The 18,073-nt window shown below is 40.0% G+C and overlaps 1 protein-coding gene across 7 annotated transcripts in view; it reads right to left on the bottom strand.

The window, feature by feature from the left end:
• The window catches only part of LOC133211416 (transducin-like enhancer protein 4), a 101,982-nt gene that overhangs the window by 81,611 nt on the left and 2,298 nt on the right, over window positions 1-18,073 (bottom strand). For all 7 annotated transcript variants that reach the window (XM_061351773.1, XM_061351775.1, XM_061351774.1 and 4 more), the window contains 2 exons: window positions 17,985-18,048; window positions 16,556-16,600 (listed from right to left, as the gene is read on the bottom strand). In XM_061351773.1, coding sequence (XP_061207757.1) covers window positions 16,556-16,600; window positions 17,985-18,048 — 109 coding nt within the window. The remainder of the gene's footprint in view (window positions 1-16,555; window positions 16,601-17,984; window positions 18,049-18,073) is intronic.

Here is an 18,073-nt window from a genome sequence, read left to right as displayed (position 1 = left end):
CTATAAGGCTGGTCCAATTTTGCACCCATGACCCCCTATAAAGATGCCTGGGCCAAAAATACAGATAACACACCCACCAATTAAGCTGTATCTGCTCTTGAGAAAGAGAAGGCTTTTGCTGTAGCTTCACATGCACTTTACATTGGCATAAAAACAGGCACTAAAGAGGCTCTCCTCTAATTCAGCTACTCCTGATCACCCTACCCTTCTGCTGCTAGCATTTTTGTGGGTATGTGGTGAACTAAGCAATTAATTTACCAGAGTTAAAAGCCAGTCACCCATCACAGACCCAGTTTACCACAGGGTTAACTCAAATGTGGAATTACCTTGTTCATTACCAATGCTACCTTCTACCCACTTGAAGTGCACAGAAAACTGCAGTCTGAGACACAAAATCTCTAGGCTGAGATTTCTTGTGAACACCCCTGTGAGTCAGAAAACAAGAGCACGGTTAAGAGAGCAAACCACACTTGGCTAGTACCCTTGGCTAGCTGCTCATCTTGTTACAGATACTGATAGTTCTCTGGGCATGGGAAGGAACTCAATTTCACTTCCCCCACTACCCTGCAACCAGGACATACTGCTGTCAACCATATTCTAAACTTTTCACTTCTAGAGTTAGCATCACAATCTGGCTTAGCTGCAAGTTTTGACTAGTCTTTAGATCTGCAAGTCGTCTGCTAAAGCTAATCACCAATACCCAATTGCACAGTGACCTCACATCAATAAATAAATAAATAGAACCTAGCTTACAGTAATGGTGGATGTATTAGTTTGGCTGCGGTCAGATGAAGAAATTAAATGCTGTGGTCAAAACTGAAAAACACAAACGCATAAACCAATGCATGTTTAGTCAGCTATAGCAGACAGCATGACAGACAGCAAAACCACATTTCCATACCTGTTTTTTTGCCCTCGGGTAATTCTACGGTTTACCAAAATACAGTCCCTGGGTTTACTAATTTCATGTTTAGTCTGCTAGGTCTGTAATCTTGCTACCCTTTTAATAAAAAAGGTTTCAGGCAAGCACTTACATGAAAAATACCCATTCAAATCTTAACATTTTTACCCACAAAAATACACAGAGGCTGTACCTATTTTGTTTTATGAGACTCTGTTTTGCACAAACTATTATAATTACTGCTTTTCATAGGCTTTTCATAGCAGCTTCCCATGACAATTACAGACTTAGTTGTGCTATTCTGTTTGCATTAGAAATTTGCCAAAATACAAGAAAGGAAACCCTAAAGTCATCGAACTACCTACTGACTGTTTGTAAACCTGTTTGTGTAAAATGACTGTTTTTCACAAAGACAACAGAAAACACTGGGGAGGAGCAGGCAAAATAGGTTTGATGACTAGTGGATACCTCAGACTGTGTTTCCTTTGAGCTTCAGTGAAAAGAGTTAAGTTGGAAAATATTAACCTTTGCTATAAAGGGAAGGCAGTTCAAAATGACTGATGTCTTTACTGAAAGAAGTCAGTTCACTACTGCAACACAGTATGCTGCATAGGTGAAAGCAAAGGAAAGAGAAGTATGAAAAAAATATTTTTAAAGTCATCAACAAGATTAGGCAAACCAGCTTAGTATTCAACAGTGAGGATCACAGCTTTGGTTGAGTCTTTGCTCCTTGGCATATGAATACTCCACACATGTGAGAAGCTGTAAATGTAGTTTTGATCATAAATGCAAGTTGGACTTCAGAAAAGAAATACCAGAGTGAGGACTGTCTTCAGCAAAATTTAGGACGAAGGTTCGACAGCAGGTACTCTCCACTGAAACACTGCTCTGCTTTTCCCCTTTGGTGAAGCAGTGGGATTTAGATGGTAAAGTAGGTCACCGTCTCTATCTGAGAGCCACTTTGCCACTACATTTCTTGGTTACCCTTTCTCAGAAGGGTGCCAATTTTGGAGGCAGAACAGCTGTCAATTTAGCAAGACTACAGTATTTCTGAGTGTCTAGTCTAACTTAGTAGAGCTGCAGAAAGCCTAATTTTCAACCATATCAAATGCAACATGCTATGACAAGATAGGAAATTTTGTTTTGGTCTTTCCCCAGAAATCCCACCCAGGTAAAAATGGAGTATCATCCCATTTTCCAGATGGAGAACAGAGGCTGAGTAGATATATTACCAAGGGCAAACTTCCTTAATACAAATGAAAGCGTTGACTGCATTATCACTGAAAGGTACATCACTGGAGCACGCTAATTGCTACTGGGATGGAAAAGACAGCAGAATTTACATGAGAGGGAAAATGAGGACAAAACTGCCTTGGGAAAGAGCACCCTGCCGCAAGCATTGTACAATCAAAAGAGATAAACACAGTCACTTCTAAGTGACTCCCATGTAATAATATTTCACCTCCGATTTCTTAACATGCTGCTCTTCAAACACTCCTCTGTGATAAGGGTTATGCTTCAAGAAATAGTATTACTTTTACTTCCCAGACAGAGCAGCACTGAAAGCCAGAAGTGAAGACTCCAAAAGGTATGCAGTGGGATTTAAGAAAATAACTAAGCAGACTAGACATGTAATTCAAGCAGAAAGCCAGAGACAGACAAACACTCAAGAAGACTTTCAAGAATTCCTAAGCACAGGGGGCACTTACCCATACTCACAGACATATAAATCTACCTTTGCATCTCAAATAAATAAGGCACATCATGTATGAGGGCTGGACCACCACAGGAATTTAGGAATTAAAATCCCAGACTACAACCCTCCCTTCACTCGCCTCCCCACTCAGATACAATGCAGTGCTGAAGCCAGAAGAAATCAGCATATCAGTCTCCACCTCCAGCACTGAAACTCCCCATTAACCCTGCAGAGTCCCCTTTTCAGACATATTCAGAGGAATCTTTGGCTTCACAAGACCAGGCTCTTTGGCATTCAGCTCAGCCCTGCAAACACCCTGCCCTTGCAACTCTCCGAACTCAATGTTCTTCAACCATGACCCCCAGGGAGCTGAGAACCACTGCCAGAATCATTCCCACATAACATACAGCAGCAGGACATTTAAGAATAAATAAATAAAATGGTGGAGAGCAGGTAGACTTCTAAATAATAGGTTAGTGGCTGAAGAGTCCAATCACAGCACTTTAATTCTTTCTCTACTTCTCCTTCCCATCTCCTAGGAGAACACCCTGTCTAATAAGCAGGCTTTTGTAAACCCTGATTGGGAAATACTCCCAGTTCTTCCACTGGAGAAAGAAAGTCCCTTTTATTATTGTACATGAAATATAACCATAGGCTAAAATATGTAAATTGGGTTTTGGGCAGGGTCTGGAACCCTGCACAGCTTCTTCAGCTGGCCAGAGTCTTTCCAGGATAACAGCACACCATGCATCACTCCTCTTTCAGCTCTACTGAACCATTAAGGATCTCATGCAGTCCAGAAAGTTTTCCGCTGGGTATCCTAGTCGTTCTGCTGAGAGAGAAGAAACATGGGTCTCACCAGCAGACAAACCAAGAGTGATGCTTTTTGCAGCTTTTTTGCTCTTTTTTGTTTGTTTGTTTAAGAATAATTTGCACCACGTTTACAATAAAGTTTAGGTGCCACTGATTCTGAAACTACCAAGACAAGGCAGCATGTCTGGGCTGCACCAGCTCTGGTGTCTCAGCCTTTAAGCAGAGAGAGGTTTAAGACACAGCCATGACCTCAACACTTCCCCATGAGCTACCCTCTGTACGGGCTACATTTCTTTGGCTCCATGCTGAACCCCTTAACATACCTACACACCGCAAGCATCATTCTGTCCTGATTCAGCTGGCCCTGCAGCATCACTCCTGTTTCACTGCCTACAGCAATCAAAGCAGCTTGTCCAAGGTTCCATAGGAAGCCCAAAAACCTGCCCCTGGATCCCTCCAAAACCCAGACCCTGAAAGTTGTATCCTGTCCACCTGGGGAGTCTTTTCCTTTTGCTTCACATTAATACAGAGAAGTATTTCCTGCCCCTATGGATTTTCAGACTCTCCAGGTTCTGTCGCAGGCTTAAATAAACCTTAATACAGTGCATACTTACAGTGGCATTTTCCTTTGAAAACATGTGAACTCAGATTATCCCAGGATTCTTCTCACCCACACAAAAAAAAGACTTGTTAAGAATCACTGCTTTAGAAAAAAATACACATCTCAGTTCCAAGTGGAAAACAGAGCTAAGTAAATAACAACTAAACAAAGTACAAAGCATCATCACTTCATACATTCACACAGCCTATATGTCCATTTGTCTGAAGGTCGTATTTGGAAAAAATTGTTGCATATGTGAAGAAGCTGGATGTTTGTATCTGCAAAAGAAAATCTTATGTCTTTCTACAGAGGCAGGCTTTTAAAGTGTGCAATAGCAAGCGTGCTAATGTTAGTTTGAAAAGCATCTTGTACATGTTTGAAAACCCACCTTCAAGTGGAAACCTAAAACCTCAGAAAAAAAACACTGCACAGGTGTGTTTGTGGTGGCTCTCTTCTAGTACAATCTTGTAGAGCTGTTGCTCTTTACATCTCTGTCTGTATGATCAAGCCTAAGTACAACTGTCATCCTCAGTCAAATATGGTTTTAGAAGAGATGTCAGAAACAAACCATTTCCCAGAAATTTCCAGGAGGCCACAGGCACAGAACTGTAACACTTTTCTTATGCTTGCCTACAAGTGAAACAGGATGCATGTTTTGGTGTCACCAGTCTGCAGACACAAGCCACGGAATGCTGTGAGAGGGAAAAGAACAGAGGATCCTGTAGAGATGCATGGAAAATGTCTTTCTCCTCATCCTGTCCGCATTAAACATGTATTATTAAATTTGTTTTCCTTAATAGCTATCTCTACGAGCATATGGAAGTGAAGAGGTGCAAAGGAAGCAGGACATCACTCTTGAATTAATTAAACCAAGAGCTTATACACAATTTACTTTTCATGAGTAACAACTCTGTATTTGCATATGGACAAATACATAACAGGTAACTCTGACATAAGAAGTCTTCTGATGTTTGGAAGAGTTGGTGCTTATTTCATTGAGGATGTTTTGAAGCAACAAAAACGCAAGAAACTCTCACCAATGCTTAATTTTGTTGTAGTTGTTGCTTAGGACAAGACTGAGAAGGAAAACATACAGTGTGTCCCCAGAAATTAAGAAGGATTGACAAAAACAACGTGCTTAGACTGCAACAGCTTTCTACAATTAGGACAGAAAGCCTAGTGGTTAAATTAAGTAGAAGAATGCACATCCTATCCTTTGTTAACTCACTGACACAAACATACGGGGTGCATTTTATGCAGAAAGTCTTCTCAATCCAGTGTAATTCAAATGCTATGGACTGATATTTTAAGAAGAGGTGCCTACTTTGTACCTTGTCACATGTTTTATAAAATTACAGAAAGCAGAGAGTAGTGGCGGTGTGGCTGACTCTCTTTTAAACATAAGCACAGTGCCATCTTTCAAAGGGGGCACTGTGAAAGTGGATGGTCGTCATACAGAGTAAACGGTATTGCAGGGAAATAAGACACATGAAAATCAGTTTATGATCTCCCTCCAATCTTTTGTGGTTCTCCTTCCCCAAAACAAAAATCCAGCATAAGCATTTTGGCCAGCTTTGGCCTTACTCTCTTTGCTTTCCTTCTCCAAATGTTGTATGACCACCCTCTTCCCGTTTCCAACTTTTACCCCCAAATACAATGAACAGAGTAGCAGGCAGAAGGACAACTCAAGTATCTTTAGTGTTATCTCCTGGTAACCTCTGTGGCATAAGGACGAAGGAAATCCCGCAGCAGTTAAGGAACTGCTGGACTTTGTTAGAGAGCACACACAGGTTTGGAAGGAGTCCTCTTCCCTCCATGGCAAAGACATATTCATTCGATATTCTGTGATTCTCTAGAGCCTCTCACCTAATAATGAATGTAAACAAATTAAATCTTAGATGACTTCCTGTCAGGTAAATATCCTCACTACTTCAAAGTGAGACAAAGGCACAGAAATGCCAAGGGGCTTTTCACAAAGTGCTACAAAGCATGAGCATGCAGACAGAGAAACCACAACTGCTAATCTGTCACATGCCTTAAATTAAAAAGGGCCTCTTTCCCAGATCCAAGGCTGACAAGGCCCTAGGTAGGCACCTGCAGGTATCCAGAACAGAAAACGGGACAGATATTAGTGCTGACTTTTCCCTATAGACCCACAGTGCTTCGTGAAGGACAAGCATTAACTCACACCCCTCCATCCTGTGACTGCTTTACACATCCAGTGGAGCCCCACATCCCTCTCGATGCCAAATCATTGACACAGTTTATCTCAACTGCTGGATTCAAATGTCCAGAGTCCATGCTGCCACTGGCTACTTGGCTGTCAAGCAGCAAGATGGTGGCTTGTCCACCTCAAACCCAACACAGGATCTGCCAAGGCAGACAGAAAGGTGGTCAGAGACACTACCAGAGATGCTGACAGAAAACCAGCACTGCACTCCCCTCAAGGAAGCAGCTTTCATGAGAACACATAAAAAAGTATTGCCAGGTCCACACCTGCCCCCTTCCCCAAGCCTTAGCTGGGGTACTCTACAGTGGTTTTGTCTCTCTTGCATTCATTAATAGGAAAGCTTAATAGGGAAACAACACAGAAGCATTTCAGCTATGACACATAGCTGAGAACTCCTTACTCATCCCCGTGGAAAGTTAGAAATGAGGAAAAGTGGTTGTCCAAAGGTAAAACCTTTCCTCAGTGATTTCTCCATTTTACCCATAGGTTTAAGAGGTAAAATCTGAATGAAATGCTACATAGCAGTAACTGATTGACCACCAAACAGAAGTTACTGAGATGGAGAGGTTCACCAGATATCCATGTATTTCAACCCAGAAGCCCTCACTTACCTATCTGCATTACAAAGAACGTGCAAAAATAAAGTTCCACCTCTCCTGCCAAGAAGCAGGAGAAATAAAATTAGAAATAAAAAGAGTTATCAAAATGCCTCTTTTCCCTCAACCCCCAGCTAGAAACTCACTCCAATTTCCCTTATGATTAAATAACGCTGTCAGATTAAGATGCTAAGTGACAGCTACAGCCATGGAGCAACTGCCAAAAACGTCCTGCAACCAGACTTCCCAAACACGGATGTCTGTGCACCATCATGCAAGCCTCCGCACAGCTGCTGCAAAGGGGATCCCCACAGCCGCTACAAGGGGGATCACACTGGCCAGCTCAGTGGGTTTCAGGTTACCTGTTCTCCCCTCATTCCCTGCTCAGCCTCCTGTTGCAACCCCATGGACACCCCACGGTGAGTTTTGAGGAAATTCACTGCCCTGAGGACACAGCAGACCCAGGCTAGACCTTTTTCCTGTTGTCCTTAGGTTTAAAACTGTTAGTGTTAAATTTCAATAGCATTTGCTGTCACTGCCTACAGGTACCACAATGTTTCACAAAGTATTTGCAGGTCACGTATGCTGGCCCTGCTGCATTTTGATTTGTCAGTCTGAGGTTCAAAGCGGAAAAGACAAGGGGAAAGAGGCCCCTCTGCTTTCCAAATTACTCTTCTGTCATAGTAAATGTGCATCACTGGCTATGCCTGTAACTGAAACTCAGGTGATGCCCCAGCTGCAGGATCATCATGCCCTCAATACAGTGTCGTTCCATCACCAGCTACTTAGTCCAAGGGCAATCATTTCTCTCTCGAGTACTGCAGGACAAGGTCAGAGGGTTTTATTCACATTTGCAAATTCTCCAAACACATAAGCACTAAGAGAAGCCAAGCACATTAAGCAGACAGAGTAAATACAAGAGAAATTTATTGCATTTAAGATGGAAGGAATAGCAGCATTTTTAAAAACTAAATGCTCTCAATGATCATACACAACATGCACACAGGACACAACACGTGCCAAACAAAATCTAGTGGCACGACCTATTGTTCTGCAGATTCTTTACAGCATGAAGGGGACAGATTTTGATTGCTGCTCAACTGTGAGATGTTCTGCTGAGGTTTTTAAGCAACCACAAGAAAAAAGAAAAGCACACATTCTCCTTGCCAATGTTCCACATCCCAAACATAACATCGAAAGGTTTTTCTCCTTTGAAGAAGTTGAATCTGATCCAGCAAATGTCAGAAACCTCTGGCACTGTAAGATCCTGCAGAGAAACCATTTAAGTAGACCAAATAAGAGAGGACAAGTTAGAAGATCTCAATTCAAAACTATGGCCTATGTTCCCTCTCCTTCTAATACAGAAAGGGGAACTTCCACCAGCGTTATCTGTGCCATCTTACAATATATAATCCACAAAAATTTAACAAGCAATTACAGAAAGAATAAGTATATATTTTTCATTTGGTATTATTTTTACCTAGGAGAGAGCACCCCACATATTTCCCAAGAGTAAAAAATTATGACAAAAAGTTTCCAGCTGTACCTCATACCCAGCTCCCCTGTCTTTATCATGAATCTTGGGATATTTTACTCCTTACTTATGAAGAACGACGATGGTAGAATACTGGTGAAAACCTAGGAAGCATGAACCAACAACAGCCTGACAGCTTAAAATTAGAAGGGAAATAAAAAGAACCCCAAATTTATTATTTTTATCTCGATTAATTTTAAGCCAATCTCACAATTTTCTGGGGACTGGCATGATTTAACATTTGGAGTTGGCAATACAGCATACCATACAAACACATAGCCATAAAGAGACCAATTCAAGTTTACTGTGGGGACTATAACTTTGACATGCCTGACATTTGCACATTTAAACATCTCAGCCATAACACCACAGTGTTCGATACAAGAGCATTATGTACCTGTCCTGGGCATCGAAAGCTGATTCCTTATGTCAAAATCCTATCCACGCAGGCAAGAAAGCACTATTTAGAGTTCTGTTTATTATTTGTGACATATTGTATTTTTTTAAAAATATTAGTAAAATATATGGATACATGCTCTTGATATTGTGACAAAATGCTTTCTGCTACACTGAACTACAGGGTTTGTGCCACCACTAAGATAAACAATATCAAGGGGAAAAAAAAAATTACAGAAGTAGTACTTCCAAGATACCAGCAGAACTGTAAAAGTATCATTTTGAAAAAGACAATAGGTGTAAAAACATACAGATGAACAAGAGAGGCAAACAAATATTCTTAAAATCATTTAATATCTTTATATCTTAAAATAAAGATTAATTTTTGATATAAACATTCAGTTTCTTTCACAGAATACCGTTTCTTGAATATAGGTACGTTTGGCTTCAAGTGGATTGTCTGTTAGTTACTGTAAGTATCGGTTTATACATCCTGTGTTTCACATTATCATCTTTGTTCTCCTCCTGCTGTGCCTTGTGACTAAATAGGTTTTCTGAAAGTCAGTGGCAAGATGTGTTCAATCTGCAGACAGCAGAAGAGGTGACTTCTGTAACAATTACACTCACACTGCTCACAAACTGGCCCACCTATCTGATAAACCCAATTCCCTCTTATGTCAACAAGTAGTACATCACATTTTCTCATTAAAAAAAAAAAAATTATAAAAGTAAAACCAAACTGGTAACTCTGAATTCTCAGCTTTTTACAGCTTTTGACACAAACTCTGTTTCCTAGCTTTAATGCACAGAGTCCACAGTATACACTGTGACTGACGTGTACGAACTCCTTCACTTTTTGTAACATACATCAAAATCAGAATCCCTGCGCCTCAAGGAGCTTACAATGGTAATTATTTCATATGCCTGAATCTTATGTTTAAAGTTATTTCAGTTCCTAAGCTAAGCAGCCAGACATTTTCAAGCTAGATTCAGTCACCTCTGCAGCCTTAATTCTACTTTCCTAATGTATTTTGCACACTGGAAGAGGTCCTCTAGGAAAACCAGTAATGAGATCAGCGAGTGTGTAACTGAAACCTGCACCACGATGTGTATACACAATGGCACAGTATCAAGCTTACACAAATGCTGTAAGACCCAGGCACCCTAGCATCCTGATACCTCACTTTGAGATCTACCTGTTAATTAGTTTTTTCCTGTGCTGAATGACCTCAGCGTTGGTTGGGGTTTTTTTGCCCCCAAAAGGCAAGCAAATCTCTCATCACAAAATGGTGCAGAAGTTATTATATACAAAATGGTGACACAGCCTCCCTCTTCTGGCAGGTACTAAGTTCTGACTGTTAAGCAGGAGCCTTATGGCCAAGTTTTCAGCTGGTCTGGCTGACCCAAGGAGCCAGCAACCGAGCTGGGTGGGAAGCCTGGAGGTCCACATCACCTCTCACTCTTCCTCTGCTTCCCCTCTCCCCCCCTACTGTTCAAAAGGGGCTGGGGCTTTTCACAACAATGGTGTTACTTACTGAGAGCTTCTGGCATTCAAAAAGAAAGGAGAAAAAAAACCAAACAAAACAACACAAAAAGCCCCACAAAAAAAAAATTGCAAGAATTTTTTATAGGGGAAGATGTTAGGCAACCCTAACCACAGGGTCAGTGCTGGCCCCCTCTGTACTTACAAATGGGCCCATAAACTAATACAGTCACTGAGGCAGCATTATGGCAATTAGCCTCTTTCAAAGACAGGGAAATGCTTTTACGTTTAAGCACTGTAGAGCACAGACTTTTGCCAGTAAAAACAGAGCACGTCTTAATTTAAAAGTTTGCTCAGCATGCTTTGTGCTACTTCCTGTGTCTTAAGCATCTGCCTGAATTGCCAAAACAAGTGGGAGAAAATGACACTTCATTTTGCTTATGAACAGCAAAAGGAGGATGAAATGGAAGTCCTTGTCCACATGGATGTTATTGTGCAGTCGCAGGGTGAACAAGGTTATTTCAACAGTAACTCACAGAGAAGCGTCAACAATAAACTCCACAGCAATTAACAGGACCCCTCCACAGAAAGGCTATCTAACATCTGTACCATGAGGAAAAAGAAAACACAGAATCTTGTTTCAGAACTTTGCCGTTATTACCAAGTAAAAGGTTTCTGGTTTAACTGCAGAATAATACATTTTCTAACTATTCATAAGCTTCTAAGCTTTTCTGCTGGCTTCAGAGGTTAAATAACCTGAAACTGGGACAAACAAGCCTCAGTTGTCAAACTGATTTGACGGCCTATTTTTTACATTTTGCGACTTTAATGGAAAAGCCCCTTGGTTTTCCTCTTCCTCCTTAATAGTCCTGTGTGAGCTGCAGTCTTCAAAATTTCACTTCTGATTTCCCTCGTTTAGAAGTTTTCCAGTTCAATTCTGACTACCCACTGCCTGTATCTCTACTAAATCTTTCACACTGTTTATAACGGAGAGCAAATTCAGCCAGTATAATTCTAGCTGGCTCTCCAGCTTTTCTTCAAATGGAAGATAATATACGCTCAACTACTGAAGGTGTTGAAACAAATGTATACAAACATATTCACACCAAGCCCAGATCATTGAAAAAAAAAAAAAGGGGAGAAAAAAAGAGTATTTTTCTGTTATACAGGTAGTGCATACACAAACCACTTCTCTGTGATGTATGCGTTTTATGGCCATGAAGATGAAAAATGGTCAAAACTCTGCCCTAAATTAAACGAATTGATTCCCATCTTTACCCCTTTACCAAAATAATTTACTAAGGCTTAAGCAGCAAGCAGGCTCATGGCTGGGATGCCGTACAGCCCATATATTAACTAAGTCAGCAATAAATCTGCCCTTACCCTCTGTACTACTTTCTTAAATAGCTCACTATAAAGCCCCAACCTAATTAAAAACAGCTTTCTTGGCAACAGTGGCCTTGATTTCACTTATTTACACATTAACTGCAGCCTCCGTTTGGCTAATCCAGTCTATTCCCTGGACCATGCAGGGCCTTTTATCTGCCCTGGACAGCATTTTCTCCAGCAGATGAAGTAGATGCCGATTGATTTGCTGTCGAGCATGGTAAATTAATAGCAACAAATTGCTGAGGGCCCCATCTTGCTGCTCCACCATGCTTCGGCAGTTTTGCTTTATTTGCTCCATGATGGGCAGCAGTCAGGCCTCTTGAAGTCAATTTCTTCTTAACAACCTGCAATACTTTTCAATGGTGAAAATAGAGCCGTTCCTTGTAAGTCAGAAATCAATATCCTATTGCACTTAGAAAATGCTAAACAAGCAGTATTGGCAATCCACTTGGTGCTAGAGGGTATCAGATATAATGCAAATCCATACTGCTTCCCTCCTCGTAGTTATTACAGTTTGCTAAAAGGCTCCTAATGCCATTTATCATCATTTACCATCGACTACTGCAGCTATGATTATGATATCCTATCAGCTAGCAGAGCCCTTTCATTTCTATCCAATTAATATTTTAGCAGCACTCAAATGGTTGTTGCCCAAGTCTTGTAATAAAATTTACATGGATTGGACTGTTTTTTTTTTTTTTTACCGTGATTTTAAAAAGTCGTTTAATTTATTTTTTAATACCCAGCTCCTCAAAATACTTGAATTTCCTCAAAAATGCTGAAATCCAACATTCTACTGTGTGAATTTATTCAAAGACAGAGGCCTAAACAAAAAGAGCGACTCGGAATATACATAATGCCACCTCCAAAACACCACAATCAAAGTAAAAAGTGAATGCTGTACCCAATTTATGCTTTCCATCAATCCCATCCCCAAGTATCTGTTGTCTGTACCCAAATACAGATGCTTATAATTACAATGCTGAATTAAAACCTTCAGCTGTTTGATTACAGCAATTTAAATAAGCTGTTTACTGTAACATTAACACAGCCTTATTTCAGAAATTAAACCAAATGACCACCACCAGTAGCAACAGTATATTAGAAACACAAAGCAGCACACATCAGGTATTCATTCATAAACTACTGCCTCAGCCTCTTAAAAACAAACATTAAAAAAATCAACTCAGTGAGAAACGGGCATCTTCAGATCACACTCATATATATATATAAAACAAATATAACATTATATATACTGACATTGAAATTTAAAACTGTAGAGAAGTATCTGCTCATCCTGCACCCCCCAAACCCCCAACTCTGCCTTTTTTCCAAGACTGTGTCTGTTTTGAAGCTTTATTGATCTTATTAGAGAATATAAAAAATTAACTTAGAATTTTATGCTACAACACCACATGTCATAACATACCCCACACTTAAAAAAAAGCAAACAACAAAACAAGTGACTAATTCTACCAGTCTAATGCTATTTACTCAGTTACCAAAATTTAAATTAATTATGTTCTCAAACATAATTGTTAAAAATTGGCAACATTATGCAGGCTTAATTAAGATTAAATCCAATTTACTAAATGTACTTTAATTGGTACTAATTACATTAGCTTTCCTTTCAGAATGACAAATTCCCCATAGGTTTCACTTTAATAGTCTTCTATCAAAATCAACACAGGATGACTGATGATGAGCATCACACGAGGGGTGGGAAAAGAGATGCTCTTCCCCCCCTCCCCTTCACCCCCCAGACACACAGGCACACTCACTACCGCTTCTCTGCACGCATTTACCCTTTTATCAATTTGCTAAGTCACAGAGTCATGACTCCATCACAGCCATCATTTTCTGTTCCAGTGAAAAATTTCTCTAAAAATAAATACTCTTTTGCTGGAAGCAGCCAAGAAGAACAGAAGCTTTAACAGAAAAATACACAAAGGTTTCAAATATCAGGGCCACCAATTACTAGGGTACTTCCAAGGACTCCAGGGAGTCCTGCTCTTGAACCCTTTGAGACGCAAATCTAATAAGTGAATAAGCCTAACCTGATCTTGAGAACTAGGCCCAATTACGCCGAAGGGCAACTTCACTGCATTATTGCCTGCTTTCCATTACAAGGGCATCCAGTGAGTACATCTGGAAAAGAACCTGAGAGGAACCAAGGCTGTCTGCCCAGAAAAACAAATAAAGACAGATATGCCTCTGTGCTAAAGTGAAAAAAAGAAAGAAAATATAATAAGTAGGTGGTTTGCAGGGCTGTCTGTATTTCATAATGTGATAAACTGCCCTCAGGATTTTTTATATGATTGAATTTAGAAAGCTGGGGGGAGGAGAAATAGAAAAAAAAAAAAAAAAGGTGAATTGCTCAATTTCAGCTGAGTAAAATTCAGGAATGGAAGAGAAGGGAATTTAAGCTGGAAGACTAAAAAAGCTTCATACACAATCAAATGAAGCAATCAACACTATCTATATAACATACCAAATCGGACCTTAACACTGTGATCATAAAGCAAGATGGGAAAAATTTTGCATTTGCTGAAGCAAGAGGAGAAAGGCAAAAACCCTACAATTCTGCGGCAATAGATGGGGAGTAGAGCAGTAAGAAATTTATATCAGATTTAAGAATGATAGTGAATAAGTTTCTTAGCCACAGCTAATTTGAATCAACATCTGACAAAATATTTAACTGCTCTGCATGACAGTACAAACTTGAACTACTAATTTGAACAGACTGAACAGTAATGAAAAAGGGTGCTTAATTAAAACTCAGTCCTTTGTAATCCCCACACTTAGTTGTAACTAAGTATTTAATTTCTCCAGAATATCACTGATGACTCCATCATCACAACTTTATGCAATTCCTGAAGCAAAGCATTCAGAAATTAAAAGAGGGCTTTTGCGCTGTGTTTTTTTTTTCCTCCCACTCAAAACAATTTAATTCCACATTGCATTTTCAAGCTGATTTTGTCCCATGCAATTTTCTGTAGACAGTGCAAACCTACATACATCTAATTGCTGTAAAAACAGATTACCTAGAAATATAGACAAGTTTGACTGCAATGCTGGCTTTCAAACGCCTGTACAAATTTGTTACATTGGTGGCCTGTAAGGACTCTGGTCTTTCCCAGTATCTCCTTCTTCGGGATTTTATTTACTTATTTTTAATGTGACCTGAAACAACCTGGCTATTCATTTGAGAACAGACCGAACAACTCTGAGTCAGCGATGAGTCTGTCCACCAGCACCTGCAACCTGAATCAGGTCCAGAGAGACATCATGCACACACAATATGATCAGCTGCAATCACAGCCTACTCCTCTCAACTATTTGTTAAACACACCTGTTGTGTCTTCATAGTACCTGTAAGGTGGGCATTCAAAATCAACAGGTCTACATACAAGTCCGTAAACATAGGTCCCCTAAGTTTGGAACTGCAGATGCAAAATGCTTTGAGGCAGGAAATCCCACTGTCTTCACATTTGTATGCCATCTAGGACAAATGACCCTAATCAGTACTCTGTCATTTCGGATGTTAATGGAATACAAAAATATAATAAATAACAAATAACATGAAAAAAAACAAACACATGTGACTTCTATGTCTGATCCCAATAAGATAATGAAATCCTATTTCCACAACCCAGAGAAGCTCCAAATCCCTAACTTTGAACAGAAATGCATACAAACCAATTTTCAAATGGTCTTTCTTCTCCCATCCATCATTTCTTTATTTCCTCCGTTTACACTCCCCAGCAATGCTGGCAGTGTGCTTAACAGTTCGCTAAAATGAGTTGTCAGTATTAAACTCCACCATATAAAAAGTTCCCTCAATGGGAAAGAGGTCAGATATTTAATTTATTCTCCTCTAGAGAGGTTAAAAACACACATTATCAAATAAGAAACTCTGCTTTACACTACTATGTTCCATCTGATTAATCTCCTGCTAATCTTGGTCTAAGTGGTAAACTTCGAGGCACAAAACTGATAGCAGCCTACCAGTACCTAAAGTGGTCCTACAAGAAAGCTGGAGAGTGACTGCTTTACAAGGGCCTGTAGGGACAGGACAAGGGGTAACAGCTTTAAACCGAAAGAAGCTAGATTTAGATTAGGTATTAGGAATTCTTTATTGTGACCGTGGTGAGACACTGGAACAGGGTGTCCGGAGAAGCTGTGGATGTCCCATCCCTGGCAGTGCTCAAGGCCAGTCTGGACAGGGCTTTGAGCAGCCTGGTGTAGTGGAAGGTGTCTCTGCTTATGGCAGGGGGGCTGGAAGTAGATGAGCTTTATAGCCCCTTCCAACCCAAACTGTTCTATGATGATGTGCTAATGTCCTTGCAGAAAGCTCACTTACTCTTTCATGTTTGAGATGACCAGACACTGGTTTTGGACAAAGGTCCAAGTAGCAGCCTGAGCAAAACAAAAACCACAGCTATGCATCAATCGCTTTTGTAGCTCCAACTTAAAAATAGCCCAGGTTCACCAAACAGAACAGTCTTTTCTATATACAAACACAAATCCTTCAACACCTAATATGACTTCATCACGTCACTATAATCCCAAAACGTAAACCCTGAAAGTCTGAGGTCAGACAGATCTGAGGGCATAACCTACATACCCATCCCTACACATATACACCCTCCCCATGCAGTATAGGACCACTTGCAGGTGAAGAGATTGCATGGGGAAAGTCAACGAAGTAACATATAACTGGCAGCCAAGACGATAACCCTATGCAAAGCCTGTACACCACACACAAGGCTGAGGCTTCCGGGCCAGGTCACGTACAAAAAAATAGCCAGCGCACTCAAGCATGCAATTAAAGCACGTCACACAGAACACACGTATCTTTTAAGACTGATGGGAGAATTGTACAGAGCATTCTTACACAAAAACTATTTACCTACCTGTTTATGCATCTCTATATTCAGTCCATATGACATCTCGTAATACTGAGAAAGAAGAAAATTACTCTATTAGACCTTGCAATTGTTAAAACTATGCAAAAAATCACTTTGAATCAAACATCATCTGTACAAGGACATACAGACTTACAAACATTTACTGGCCTTGAAATGCTCCTGGAATTCAAAAGACAATTTCACAGCAACTTTTTTTTTTAATTTTTTATTTTTGCTTTATCTACATTGCTTTGTGGCAAAAAAACTGCCATAAAACAGGGAAAAAAAACCCACCCAGACAACAAAATATCACAAAAAGTAATCACAACCACAGTTAAGGATCAGACACAGAAAAAAGGCCACACAGAAAATGCTCAAGATTCTACTCCCTAGCACACATAAAAGATGCCAAAAAAAAACCCGAAATGCTTGAAGCCACACTTCTAAATCAGCAATATCTAACAGACCAGTTATTCAATATTTTAAATTAAACACACAAAATTCTACAATTAAATAGCGAAGTTGCAAAAAAATAAAAGCATGTAAAATCAGAGCCAAAGCAGACACACCAATCTAACTATGCCCTGTTGTGCTCGAGTATCACAGGAAACTCTGTTCAGTATGTAATGTTAGCACCAAGCAATCCCCAAGACTCAGGTATATCAGGGACCAAAAAGACAACTGTGAGCCTTAACATAAGCCTGTGGTCTTGGTTAAGAATTTTTCAAGGTTATTTACTTTTTGTGAAAGCAAAGAGTGTCATCCAACATGTACATGTGGAAAATGGCTAATCCCTCATAGATGCACAGGAGAACAGACAGCAATAGCTCTTCTGAAGTTATCATGATCCATCGTCCAATCATGTATTTAGAGATACCTTCTTATACACATCATTTAACCAGGCAGACCACAACCACTGAGGAAATCACTCTCACAGATGAGATCCCTGCCATTCTGAATTCAGGGGAACAATGAACCAGCTGCCCAGGTACAACAGTTCTTCTAAGAAGTAGGTTTTGGGTTTGTATCCATACAAGTGCAATTTTGGCTTCCTCCCTTCACAGGAATAAATATAATCCCAAAACGATTTACAGAGATATGATCATTGGGAGAAGTCAGAAAAAGTGAAACATCACCCCCAGGTACACTACGGAAGTTGTTCACAGCTTTAAAAGGCTGGCAAGTTATCTGCTAGCATTTGGAAGAAACATTCCCAGTTGCTGACAAAGGCTGAAGCAGGTTTCACAGAGAAACTAACTGCAACAAACAAGTTAAACACCCCTGAAACTAAGAATTTATAATGGAAGCACTGATGCAACCTTAACAACAGCAGCGCTACTATAATCTTTCTGTTCGCCTCCAGCAATCTGAACGTATTTTGGTCTCAGTATACAAAACCAATAGACATTTTTAATTTGTTATGCAGCTTGCTTACCATGACATAATGTCGCTGCATCTCTGTCTTCTCACTGGCCAGTTTTTCACATTCTAGCTTTAAACTGTTCAAGACATAAAAAGGAAAAG

Source organism: Neopsephotus bourkii, unplaced genomic scaffold (assembly GCF_033783945.1).
Source record: "Neopsephotus bourkii isolate Nb327-2 ecotype Australia unplaced genomic scaffold, CSIRO-AGI_Nbou_v1 NB_598, whole genome shotgun sequence".
NCBI lineage: Eukaryota > Metazoa > Chordata > Aves > Psittaciformes > Psittacidae > Neopsephotus > Neopsephotus bourkii.
This window is presented reverse-complemented; position numbering and strand designations above follow the sequence as displayed.